Source organism: Melitaea cinxia, chromosome 4 (assembly GCF_905220565.1).
Source record: "Melitaea cinxia chromosome 4, ilMelCinx1.1, whole genome shotgun sequence".
Classification (NCBI taxonomy): Eukaryota; Metazoa; Arthropoda; class Insecta; order Lepidoptera; family Nymphalidae; genus Melitaea; species Melitaea cinxia.
The window spans coordinates 17692151-17706552 of record NC_059397.1 but is presented as its reverse complement, the minus strand read 5'-3'; the positions used below and the strand labels follow the sequence as shown (position 1 = coordinate 17706552).

At 33.9% G+C, this 14402-nt stretch overlaps 1 protein-coding gene across 1 annotated transcript; it reads left to right on the top strand.

The window, feature by feature from the left end:
• Nucleotides 1-11175: 11175 nt before the first annotated feature.
• On the top strand, nt 11176-14357 carry LOC123669966 (polyprenol reductase). Its single transcript, XM_045603475.1, has 4 exons — nt 11176-11651; nt 12040-12228; nt 12938-13245; nt 14241-14357. The coding sequence occupies exons 1-4, from the start codon at nt 11324-11326 to the stop codon at nt 14331-14333; spliced, it is 918 nt and encodes a 305-aa protein (XP_045459431.1). The 5' UTR covers nt 11176-11323; the 3' UTR covers nt 14334-14357.
• Nucleotides 14358-14402: the final 45 nt, after the last annotated feature.

The following is a 14402-nucleotide window of genomic DNA, read 5'->3' as shown; positions in this document are numbered from 1 at the left end:
AGCAGGATGGACGAACAGCTCAACTGGTGAAATACCTCGACCCTACAGAAAATCACAGCTAAATAATACTTTCAAGCAGTGTTGTGTTCCTGTTGTAAATATGGTAACCAGAGCTCTGGGAATATCGGGGTAGGGTCTCCAACACACTTACGATGCTTCTGGTGTTGCAGGCGTTTATACACTACGGTTTGTTTACTGAACTAGTTGTATAAAAAAACAACATCAAATCAAGTAACCTTAAAACAATGAGCGTTGCAACCGCCAGTTTGCAGCACGAGTATGGAAAGAAACTTCAGTACAAACTACTTCACGTTGGCGGCAAACGCCTAGAGACTTCCGTGCTTCGAATACAGAGCGTCGACAAATGCATAACGCGGTTGTATCTGCGCCATCGTAGCTACTGTATTTACTTGTAACTTTAATACAATTGCCGGTAAACGACTAACTTCGGAATCTTCAGGTGGTATTGAAAATATACATGTGTACGGAAATAATACAGTCAAAACGAGTATAAGCTGTTTCAAGTAATATTTCTGTAAATATTTGTATTAGATAGTTGAGAAATGTATGTATATTCTTTCACTAAGGCTGCAAATAAGCTTTCAGTCCGTCTGAAGGTAAATAAGTGGTTATCATAGTCCATATACGCCTTCAATACCTGGAGCACTGCATTTGCGTTGTTGACCTTACACCTGCTATCAATAAAGAACATCTAGGGTAATTCTGGTTGTCTTATTTATCACAAGACTACAGTACTTGAATTTGGCTGTAATCCTCTAAGATTGAGGTATTTTTCCAATTGAGTTACTAACATTTTAAAAAAAATATTTTCCACTGACGTCGCAATCACGCGTAGCGTGCTTTGCCACTAAATAATGTAATGTTAACATTACCAATACCAGTACTACACTGGAATTGACACATATGTGAACCGACATCGCATATTACAAACGCGCTTATCAAAAATATAGAATTGTGATGTACAATGCTTTTCCATTTCATGAGAAACATAAATTATCCAAGTAGCCTTGTGTAAGCAATTTGAATCGCTTGTACTCGAACGTCATTTCAATTCCGTATGAAGCTGCTACCGGTTTAAAATGTAGATTCGACTATGCAAAAGCGAAAAGAAATTCAGCAGTTACAATTTTAAAGTATTTCGAAACGTGAAATACTAGAATATTCATTTATCTTGCGTGACAATCAATAGCGTTTTCACTATGTGCAAATTAGTTGAGTATCATTATTCTTAAGTGGAAACTTTTTGAAGTGAAACTTCTTTGGGAGCATGAAGGTAATTTTTTTATGGATGAAACTCAATAATAATAATAATAATAATAGCGTCACAAAGATGTGCAACGTATTTGTCGAAGAAAAAAAAACCCTATCGTCTACTATAGAAACTACAAAGTTTGTTACATTAATATCGATAGTATTATATTGCAAACTAACTAGATGGCGCTGGAACGGATAATCGCTAAAGCTTTCATCATCACAGCAGCCTTCCGCAGTCCACTGCTGGACATAGGCCTCCACAAGTTCACGCCAAAAATGGCGTGAACTCATGTGTTTTGCCCATAGTCACCTCGCTGGGCAGACGGGTTGGTGACCGCAGAGCTGGCTTTGTCACATCGAAGACGCTGCTGCCTGTCTTCGGCCTGTGTGTTTCAAAGCCAGCAGTTGGATGGTTATCCGGCCATCGGTCGGCTTTATAAGTTCCAAGGTGGTAGTGGAACTATGTTATCCCTTAGTCGCCTCTTACGTCACCCACGGGAAGACAGTGGGTGGCTATATTCTTTACTGCCGTAACCACACAGCAATGTAATGTAGTACAATTTAAATTTAATCGAGATTTGATAAGTACTTTCTGAGCTATCTCTAATAATGCGCATTTATTTGACTATTGTTTTGTCTACCTACGTAGTATTACTAGTCCATGTAATTATTGAAGTCAGTTTTTTTTTGTTTGCAAGCAAATACAACTATATGTTTTGCTACGAAAAGGTTTCATTTATAATAATAATTTTTACGTTAATGTTAATTTATAATATTATGACGAAGAGTTAGGGCTGGCTGTTGCTAACGAATGCGGGTGTGATGCAGCACATGGCGTGTATTGATACATACATAACGATGTTTGCCGTGGTCTGGGCGTTTGTGCTGTGTGTTTCTAAAACCACGACATAGGAGTAAATTCTAGTGAGGGCCGTTGAGCGTGAGCCGTTTATTATAATAATAATCAGGTTATGCTGAATTGCTCTATAGATCAATTAAAGTAAGCTAATACACTATTTCTACATATAATGGTCGCGGGCTATACACTAAATTAACGAATTCTATGCGAGTCAAATATGTTCTACATCTTCTGTTAAATTCATAATAAACTTATTAGGGGATGATTAATTAAAAAGACAATCACATACATTGATATTTAATTTAATATTGATTAAATGAGACCTTTCTTAATTTAAGATTATATAAACATTAATTTGTTATTTTAATTCATAAATATTACAATTTTTATTTATTAATAAAAATAAAGTAATAAATTATTATGAATCCGTGTTTTATGGTATAATATATTCGTTAATTATATATAAGGTTATTAAATATTGAATAAATATATATATAACAATGCATAATATATATCATAATATATAATAATACATCATGCAGAATAAAACTTCTTAAAATTAGATTTCATAATTAGTTTGTGATTATATACGCTCTATATCTATAAAAGTACGATATACATATTTGTACATTTGATTCATAACTACGTGAAAATATTTTATCTGTTCTTATATTTTTTTTAAAGTAAAATATAATTAGTTTTTTATCTATTTTTTCGTTCAAAGTTGTTCTATTAAGTAAAGAATTTCTTATTTTATAATTTCTCTCTCTATCTTTTTTATCTATTGATTTTGTTCTTGCCTTTTTTTAATTTCTCACTCAGCCAATAGAGCACCTAGATTTTTGTTTGCAACCAAAAATTTTAGGTTATATCGAAATGCTTAAGTTGTAGGCATAATACTTGGTTATACATCTATAATATTTCATATTAAATATAATACAATTAGTTATTAATATATACTTATGACTTTTTCAATTTTTTAAGGAAATAAAAAATTTAAAAAAGTTTACATAATCACAGCAATGTTGACGATCAAATTGTTTTCTAAATAAAACATTTATAAGGCCGTGTAATATAAAAGGCTTGTGTAGAATAACAACGTTTTTGAAAAAACTAGTCAACTTTCTTAGTTCAACAATAGGATAACAATTCGCTTATACTGCAAGCTTTGTCGCAACATTCGTTGACAACTGGACGCTTATCACGTGACGGAATCCCCATGCTTCTTGCTTTGTGATGAGGCATCCACGGTAAATCGCCACTGTTATCGTGATGCTTATAATACGGCGCGAGGACAGCGTCTATAGAAAAAATTTTTTTTTGTAATTTTGTAACATGTTATGTACGTAAGTCAGTAATAGCTTACGTAATTTGGTTCCATATTTCACGTTGGTACAGTGACCAAGTGGCTGATGATCTAAAGATCGCGAATTCACACCCCTTAGATTATAATTTCACTAGGATACAAGCACTAGAATACTAGCAAAACAAGTGTACGGTCCGCCTGATGGTAGGCGGATAGCAAGGGCCTCATCGTCCCCACTTCCGACCCATCACAAGAGCTACTGCTAAGCCCCAAGAACACAGCATTTTTTATATTTAAATTTATATTTGGTCAGGTGCTTACCACGTTAATTGTTTTGTTGTGATCCCAATATTTCAGCAATGTTTCAATCGCCATGATCACGGTGAGTGACAGTCTCAGACATATATAAGGACCTCAACAAAACAATAAACGTGGTGAGCACCCGAACAAATATAAATTTGAATATGAAAAGTGATCGCGTTAGCTTAAAACAATATAACGCATCACTAGTCAAGAGAATTATTATTTAGCTGTGATCTTATTTAAGGTCGAGGTAAAGTCAGGCTTCAGACTATGAGCAAGACATTTCCTTTCATGACTTTTTTATAGAACTGTTTAGTGTTATCTAATATTGTCAACTTTAACATAAGAATATTTACACAGTAATAATTAATTTAAAGTTCATTACTCACTGTACATAGTACCATCTGATCTCTTGTTGTTCATAGCTTCGTCATAGCAGAGGTAAGCAAGTGCCCTTGCAAGCACTCGGCCGCAGTACACTCGAGGAGGCCAATCTTGGTGCAAGTACATGTCGTCACCAACGTGACCGCAGCAATTCGACGCTAACATCAAGAAGCAGATGAAACCGACGGATGTTTTAAAATTCATCTAAGAACAAAACACATATGAACAAAATGATGACGTCGCGCTGGCGCAACGGTCACGGTACTGGTTTCAGGCTGCTACGCTGGCAGTTGTGGGTTCGATCTCTGCATGTGGCAAACATTTGTATTGACCATACAAATGTTTTCCGTGGCCGCTCGTGTATTGTCTGTGTTTCTAAACCCCTGATATATGAGTCAATCCTACCGTCAGGGAGTCACGGTTGCATACGTTAGCGAGCCCGTGGCGCCCCACAGTGACGATAAGGGTACTGCTGGTTTTTAGTGGGTAGTTCGTGCACGTTCTGTATGCGCTAGGAGTCCCACACTTCCGCCGCCACAGGGCGGTGGGGCTAATATGTAAATGCATTTCCCTGCGTTAAAAAAAGTGAATACTAGTGGGGCTGTTAAGTGTGAGGCGTTTGAGTGTGTTAATCATTTCCTCTAAGACTGGAGACTAAGTAAACTAGAAACTATAATCTACTCTCTATTTCTTGTAAAAATTTAAACTAGCGACATTATTTTATATTTCGAATAGTACATTAGTAGTATGTAGTAGCATTTTTAATTAGGCTCCGACATCTCTCGTAGCGTCTTCGGTGCGACAAAGCCAGCCCTGCGGTCAACAACCCGCCTGCCCAGCGTGGTGACTATGGGCAACACACATGAGGTCACGCCATTTTTGGCGCGAACTTGTGGAGGTATATGTCCAGCAATGGACTGCAATATGCTAAAGTGATCTCTTGTACATGGAGAAAAAGCCTTCTGTTTAGCAGTAGGATGAGTAGCAGCTAGGTTAGGAGCAGTTAGGCTGAATCAATCGATCAATAGGTATATTTTACGTGCAAAGCACAAAAATAATCAAATAGAGCGGAAACAATATCGCTTAATTCCATTAACGATACAGTTTATTTGACGATATGTCGCCAAATAATTAGCGTTCTCTTCCTTTTTTTATTTCTTAAATTACCCTATTTTAAGCCATTTCCAAAAAAGATCTAGGAATATCCCCAAGTATCTGTCCCTAGAAAATTATAGTCGCTTAATTACCAACCAACTAAAGCATAATAATCAAAGATAATTAAACATACTTACCTTTTTGAGTTTCGCTGAAGCTTCGTTATCAAGTGAACACTCCCGAATGTTAAGAATTTACCATTTTCCCTCATTTTATACCCTTTGATGAGCGGGAGCTATCAATATTCAATAACATGATTTGACAATGTATCATTGCTTAATCTAATATGCTTTGATGTAAACAATTTAAACATAATCAAAACAAAATTATGGAAAACATAATCATAACATCGCTATACCAGAATTTTAGATAGTGGAAAAGCTTTCATGACTTCATGATGACATGATTTACTAATAGCATAAAAAATATCGTCTTTTCCTTCTTTAAAAGATTTTTTTGTATTATTACAATTAATAATTGATTTATTCGTTTATAAATAAGTAAAACTCTCAAGACTTACAAAAGATTTGTATAAATCCGCAACTTTACTGATTGACTTGGATAAACTGTAATACAAACTGCACTGCATGCTTCGCACCTAAATTGAGATTTAGAAATTATGTTTTTTATGTTTTTTTTTAATGTAACTAGATCGACAAACAAGCGTACGGCTCACCTGATGGTAAGCGATTACCGTAGCTTATAGACGTCTGCAACACCAGAACTATCGCAAGGTCGTTGCCGACCCAATCCCCAATTCCCCCAGGAGCTCTGGTCACCTACAAGAACACAACATTGCTTGAAAACAATATTATTTAACTGCTATCTTCTGTAAGGTCAAAGGTACTACCCCAGTTGGGCTGCTCCATATTTTTTGCTGTGCCCTACCTAAGTTAATAATTTATGTAGTGTTTGAGTCGATCATGAAGAACAACTAATAGAAAATTAACTGAAAAGCTTGGAACAAGATAAAATTCAATAATTACACAAAGCCAGCGAAATCGAAACAATATCAAACATTATGTACCATACACTTAAAAATATTAATACGGTAGTCCTTCGAAATTTTATGCAACATCGTACATAACATGCAGTCGGAGACATGCGCAAAGAGAGAATAATTCGAATATCCTTCAATTTGACAACCCTTCCTTTGCAGTTGGGTAAAAAGATCACAAACAATACTTTGATTGTGATCATGCCAAAGTCAAGTAAAAAAATAATAATATATATTTAATTCAATTCAATTACTAGATCCAGTCATCCACACTAGTAATCTAATTCAAAACGGATTTAAAGTAGGAATCAATCGGCATAAATCCATCTCCATAAAATCACGTATCGGTTCAAAATTAAGTAAATCAATCAGGTGTCCCGTTTATTTTAACGCCCTCATTTCGTCGGCGACACCGCGACGCGAATTCCAATCTTGGGTGCACTTAAGCCGTCAGATGGGATGAAACGGCGCGTAACATTGACCTGACACATCGACAACCGGAAACTTGCATAATTACTCTTCATTTATAAGCCCGTTCCGCGCTGTTGAACAATTGAAATACACGGGCTGTGACGTATTTTTGAGGTGGAAAGTAAATATTTAAATTGACTTTTGCATATTGTAACTAACTGATGAGTGTAATATTACATGGGGCTAAGCTTCGAGGTACTATAGCTAAGGTTGATTAAATAGGCCAGACGTTTCGGATACCAGCAACCATGGTCACGCACGGGTCACTTTTTAGTTCTTCCTCTAACTACACCTTAGGCTATTTAATATTGTCAACTGATTTATTTTTTGAGATTTAGTTATTTGGTCTTTATAATATTATATTATAATATATATTATAATATGTATTAATATTGGATAGTCAATTGACATGGAAACCACATATCCATAAAATAAAATCTAAATTAACTTCTTTAATGGGAGCTGTAAAAAGCATCGTCCGATGTTTGCCAAATGATGTACGTTATCTTATACATAAAATTCTCGTGTCAAAATGCTAGTTAAAATACTCCTCCGAAATGGATGGACAGATTTTTATGAAATTTTGTGTACATATCGGGTAGGTCTGAGAATCGGCCAACATCGATTTTTCATACCCCTAAGTTAGAAGGGGGAGGGGTATTAAGGGGTTTTATAACATATATGGCAAAACAACGTTTGCGGGGTCAGCTAATCTAATATATAAAATTCTCGTGTCGCGGTGTTTGTAGTTAAACCCCTCCGAAACGGCTTGACCGATACTCATGAAATTTTGTGTGCATATTATATTATAATATCATAGCGTGATAATTTGTAGCCTATATGTTGACCCGACTTCTTAATAATATTCGTGCCAAATTTGAAAAAAATCCATCCAGTAATTTTTGAGTTTATCCCGGACATACATACAGACAAACAGACGAAAATTCTAAAAACTATATTTTTGGCTTCGGTATCGATTTTAGATCACACCCCAAGTATACTTTTAAAAAAATATTCAATGTACAGTTTTGACTTTCCTACCATTTTATTATATGTATAGATTTTTTTTTTTATTTTTTTTTTTAGGACAGCTACAAAACATACACTAATACAGATTAAAAAAAAAATGTTTACAATAATTAATAGAGTGTTGTTTTATTTACAAGTTGCCACGGCGTGGTAGATAGATAAACCACGCGCTAACTATTGGAAAAGATGTGTAATGTTCGACCCAACTGTCCGGTCTGTGTTTTTAACTGAGGTAGGGCACAGCAGGTGTTTCCTGCTCTAGTTCTGGAGCAGCCCGACTGGGGTAGTACCTCGACCTTACAGAAGATCACAGCTAAATAATATTGTTTTCAAGCAGTACCTATTGTGTTCCTGTTGGTGAGTAAGGTGACCAGAGCTCCTGGGGGGGATTGGGGATTGGGTCGGCAACGCGCTTGCGATGCCTCTGGTGTTACTGGCGTCTATAAGCTACGGTAATCTCTTACCATCAGGTGAGCCGTACGCTTGTTTGCCAACCTAGTGTTATAAAAAAAAAACTGCACAATAAACTGCCAAAAGACGTTAAGGAAGCTAAATCGTTTTTTACTTTCAAGAAACTACTCAAAAGCTATATAAAAATTGCATAATATAATCATAATATAAATTTCTAAAAATATCTAATTAAAAATTAAACTACATAAATGTCATTAAATTAAAACTAAACTACGGGTTATGGAATTTGGCAAGGAAAAAAGGATAATAATAATAAAAAAATTTTTAATTATAATAAAAAAAATTACTAAAATTATATACATAATTATGATAAATCAAAACAAGTGATACGTTTTCACTTTAAAAAAATAAAATAAATATCAGTACCAGTCATTACTCGCCTTATAGTGTATAGTATGTCTGGATTCCGGACATATTCGACTAGCCCGTTGAGGGTTCGATTCCCGCCTGAGTCTGTATTATTTCTATGTATATTTATCAAAAAATATTTAGCTATAACAGTCACCTGTTCCATATAACACAAGCATTAAGTTTCTTACCCGAGGAACAGACAACAGTGTGTGTAACAATATGATATGATATGGTATATTGAAAATTGGCGTAATTCGGCCGACTTATAGGAATGGAAAGCGCGAATATTATAATAATTACCGTCCCATCGCCATTTTATGGTGTTTAAATAAAATTATAAAAAGGTATATAGATGATATAATAAATCAATATTGAGCACAACACAGTAATTAATAATAAACAATATGATTTTCAGAAAAATAGAAGCACCACTGAATTACTAAAAAAAATTACTCATGAAGCTAACAGGCACTTAAACAAAAAACTTCACGTGCTAGTTTCACTAACAGATTTCGGTAAAGCCTTTGATGTGGTAAACTATAATATCTTATTCAATAAACTTTCGCGGAGTGATTTACAAGATAAAAATGGGCCAAGATTTTCTTTACGCAGTGCGTAATCTATTACACCTTACCCCCCCCCCCCCCCTCCCATTTGGCACGGGCAGCATCGTCTTCGGTGAGACACAAACGTGGTGACTAAAACAAAACACACGAGTTCTCGCCGTTTTTGGCGCGAACTTGGGGAGGCCTGTGTCCAGCAGTGGACTGTGATAGACTGAAGTGATAATATTATTTAGGTATATAACATAATATGATAATTACTTGTAATCTGAATGTTATACATATGTAGTTTTGTTGGTACTTGAAAAGTTAATTATTTATGTAATCATTTCTGATTAACGAAATCAGCATGCTTTGTGCTAAGTAAATTTACTTTTTAGTTTCCTGTTTAAAGTCGTTTTTTTTTTTGTAGTTACACTTCTTTTGGCGCGCTAGGGAATAATGATGAGAATAATTCTTTGCGATGCGCACGCATACCATCATAAAAAACCGACACTCTAAAGCTAGTTAGTCAACGAAGAACTTAGCAACGTGAAGTTAGCTAGCAAAATATTTACGATGCGCGCACACAATGTCAAAAAAAACCGACACCCCCAGTTACCTAGCTAATGAAGTATAACTTCTTGCGTGCGAACATGATTAGGTAAACACACACTTTTTTTGTTCACAAGTATTTTATTTACTAATAAAATAATCTAAACACAATACTGTCACGGAAGAGATACAAATTACATTAGACTTTGACAGCGGGAAATAGAATAGACTAGTAGGACCTGATTTTCCTCAATTAATTAAATTGAGGAACCTGATTAAATTGTAACTTTAAAATTAATATATGCTAAAAGAAATATCTCATAAATATAGTAGAATTCGATGTCAGATACTGTCATCCGTCAAATAGGCTTATCCAGAACTGATGAAACATGCCTTTCAATTATCCCCCTTCTCTTCATTCTCTTTCTACTTTCATAGCTATCACAGGTTCAGGTTCATTGCTACCTCCTTTTCGATATATTTTAAAGTCGAGATCAATTTGAAATCATATTTGTGCATTGCGATGACCCTCTCTTTATTTTTAAAGTAAAACTTGTCACGAGAGCGTTAAGAAAAGTGTGGTTGAATGAGGCGAACGGTAGTTGAGAGAGATATGCTACTGAAAAGAGAGAGAGATACGTTTCGTATATTATTGTAGGAGCTGAAGAAGTTTTACTTCAGTCGTGTGGTCTAAAGCACACTTTTTTTAGTACATTGCTAACTATTACAATAACAAAAATTTTGTTTTCACTTGGGCACAAACCCCTATAAAAAAATACAATTGAACTTATTATTATTTTTATTATTTATTCGTTGTATGGCTTTTAGCTGTGTCAGTTGAATAACGATTGAACTCATTTTTAAATGAAATTGACATTTTTATCACAATATGTCATCATGTATTACCTGTCACACAAACTAGTTTCGGCACCAGTGTTCTCGAACCTACCGTTTTTTTAATATTTCTACCAATATTGGGTCTGTCCTACAGAAATACAACGATTTTTTGATGAATAACCGATTCTTTAAAAGTATTAGTATTTTCTACCGAATTTTCTACTGATTTTACTCTTAAAATCGCAAATTTGGCTCCTTTTATTCGTAAACTACTGGAAACATCACTTATTAGTTTTTACCTATAAAAACATAAAAGGCACCTAAAAAATATATGATATTTTCTCTTCAATTTATAAAAAAAATGTCAACTACTGTCTTTTATGTAAATTAAATAAAATCTTTAATATTGTATTTTTTGTCATATACCGATTCTGGTGTATTTGTAAATATACCGATTTTAGTGGGCAGATCTAGTTACCGATTTCGCCCTATGACATTTGATGATTCGAGACCACTGGCAATTCTAATCTTTAATATTTCTACTCTGTGATTCTAATCTTAAGTGCTTTGAACACAAGGACAATTTTACAATTTTATGATTATAATGTATAATTGCTGTATACTCTTACAAGTCAGAGTAAGAGTATGCAACCGCTATGTTTGCTTTGAAATGGGGACGAAAGTCCATTAGAATGCTTAAGTACCGTTGAGTTCTACTTTTCAACTTTCTAAATCTTATTTATCTCACACATGAGCTTAAAAGTTTGTTACGAGTGCACGTTCATACAATGTTGAATATATTGGACCTAGGTTTCCTAAGTTTAGCTCTAACTGTCGCATTTACTGGATTTGTGATAAATAATTATGAAAAACACGTCCCTGCATTTATAGTGAAAGGATATAAGTATGGAAGTTTTGCTTATCGTGGGAATGAAGCAAATTTTTTACAAATAATTGAGGTACCAAAAGCACTTTATCGGCATTATTACGCATTTTCAACAGTTTTTAGTGCAGTAACATTAATATATGCTTTATTAGTATATTATTTTGAATTTAGTGTTCATGGATATATTGTGTTTGCACTAAAATTACTTCTTGAGCAAGATGAACCAGCAGGTAATTAAAAGTAACACTGTTTATTTATATCATAAATTTTAAAACTAATAAATTTCATATGAAACCCTAGTTTCTTAAAAATCATTATGTTTTAATTAACAGATTACACACATTTTATACGTATTTAACCTAACATTGTGGTAAATATTACATGTCTATATTTATCCTATTTATATTTTTTCAATTCAACTTCTAGGACTATCTTAAAACTTTTTTTTTATTATAATAGTTCTTTATTTGCCAGAATATATTATACAGAATATCAAATTTTTCACAACCTCACACACAGGTGTCAAGATTAATAAAATTATTAAAATAAAACCTTTTTCCTACTTTTCACAAAATACTTGTGCTTTAATATAACTAATAAACCTCTTTTAAATTTCAGTGTCAGCGTTCGCAGCAATACTGGCACTGTCTCTTCTTCTTGTCCAGTGTGGAAGAAGATGTTATGAGACATATTGCTTGCAAGTATTCGCTAAGTCCAGTAAGATGAACCTCAGTCATTACATTGCTGGTTTAGTGCATTACTTTGCTGTTGTTGTAGCTATTATTGGACAAGCGCCCTTATTTTGTGGTAAGGCTTACAAATTTATTGTTATTATTAAATGCATATAAAAGTTTACATGTGAAAATAATGTAGTGATATTAACCGATATTATTTATCAAATGGCAGTCTGACTTGAACTGATAATGAAAGGGGTTCCTTAATTACTAATAAAAATAAATAAATGTCTCATACAGAAGTGTGAAATCCTATTAGGGATTCAAAAATATCACCAAAAGGAAAATAAATACCCCGATCAAAATAATCATCTGTATAACATATCCAAACATTTGTTATAAGTGACTTAAACCAACAACAGCTAATACAACCTCTGGCTCAGTTCATCATCAAATTTTTAAGTATAACGATGATTGTACTTTTAAAATTAATAATTATGTTTGATTGAAAACGAAAGGAAGAAAAAATTGTGAACATTTTTTTTACTATTATATCAAAAATCAACTGTTCCAGCGGAGATCAAACCTGCATCTCCGACTGACCGTGTCGGTGCTCTAGCCAATTAAGCTATGGAACGATGCTATAGATCGAAATTTTTGATATGATGATTTTATATTCGGTCTAAGCGACTGTAGCGCCGTCTATAGTGAGTTCTTTACAGAAACCCGTAACTATTCAAAGTTTCATATTACATTGAAAATCTTTGACACTTAGAAGAAGAGAGTGCTAGAGAGGTGTTTAATTAAATTATTTTTTAAATAAATACTGTTTTTAATTACAGGTAACCAAAACAGAGAAAATGTATTATGGAGTGATACCAAAACATTAGTTCTAGCTGCACCCTGTACATCTATTTTCATCTGGGCGTGGTATGAACAATTTATGACAAACATTATTTTCGCTAATCTAAGAAAAGACAAAAAAACTGGCAAAGTCGTTACAGAAGAACATAAGATACCAAAAGGAAGGCTATTTGAACATGTCTCAAGTCCGCACAGAATGTGTGAAATTATTTTATACATCGTTTTGTTAATATTAATACCAACAAGGACATTCCTTTGCATTTTCTTGTGGGTCATAGCGAATCAAGTAAGTGTTATACATTTTGTTTGCATTCAAACTTTTCATATCAACAAACGATTAAATAAGTGTACTGTACTGTGTGGCTACGGTACTAAAGAATATAGCCACCCCCTCTCTGCCCGTGGGTGTCGTAAGAGGCGACTAAGGGATAACACAGTTACGCTACCACCTTGGAACTTAAAATGCCGACCGGTGGCGGGATAACCATCTTACTGCTGGCTTTGAAATACACAGGCCGAAGACGGGCAGCAGCATCATCGGTGCGACAAAGCCAGTTCTGCGGTCACCAACCCGCCTGCCCAGCATGGTGACTATGGGCAAAACACATGCGTTCACGTCATTTTTGGCGTAAACTTGTGGAGGCCTATGTCCAGCAGTGAACTGTATAGGCTGTAATGATGATAATGATGAAATAACTGTTAATTAGTTCTTATTTACAAAATTTGCAATATCATTATTTCACTGAATAGTTAGATGACATGTTAGTGCAGTGTTCGAGCAACAGATTTTCCTGCTAGGAGTTTTTATTACTACTCATAGTCTTTATAATGTGTTATATATGTTAATATAATAATAAAATATAAAGACAAATATCCTATAAAGGTTTGTCATTATATGTTACAATGATATTTAATTATCATTTGACTGAGGCCTATTTTTTTGTAAAATGTATTGTTTTTCATATAATAATTATTATATGAAAATGTACTTACAAAGTTGCTTTTTGTTTTTGTAATTTTACAAGTTCCCTTGTGTTTGTTATACCTGCTATTATCTATCATAAATGTGAATGTAAGTTGTTTGTTACACTTTCACGCGAAAACCACTTAATCGATCATCATGAAACTTTGTATACATATTCTTGGAGGTATTAGAAGTAACATAGGATACTTTTTACTAAAAAAAAAAATCAATGCAAGCGAAGCCTCGGCTAAAAGCTAGTCTTACTATAATATAGCATGTAGAAACAGTTTAAAACTAAATTTTTTTTCACTTTTCAGGTACAAACAGCAATACACGCTCATGTATGGTACAAAAACACATTTAAAGACTACCCGAAGAATAGAATGGCTTTAATACCAAATTTTTTGTAACTATTACAAATATTATGTAAATAAGATTATTTATTTATTTATTTTAATGTAGCATTTATTTCTAGAAGG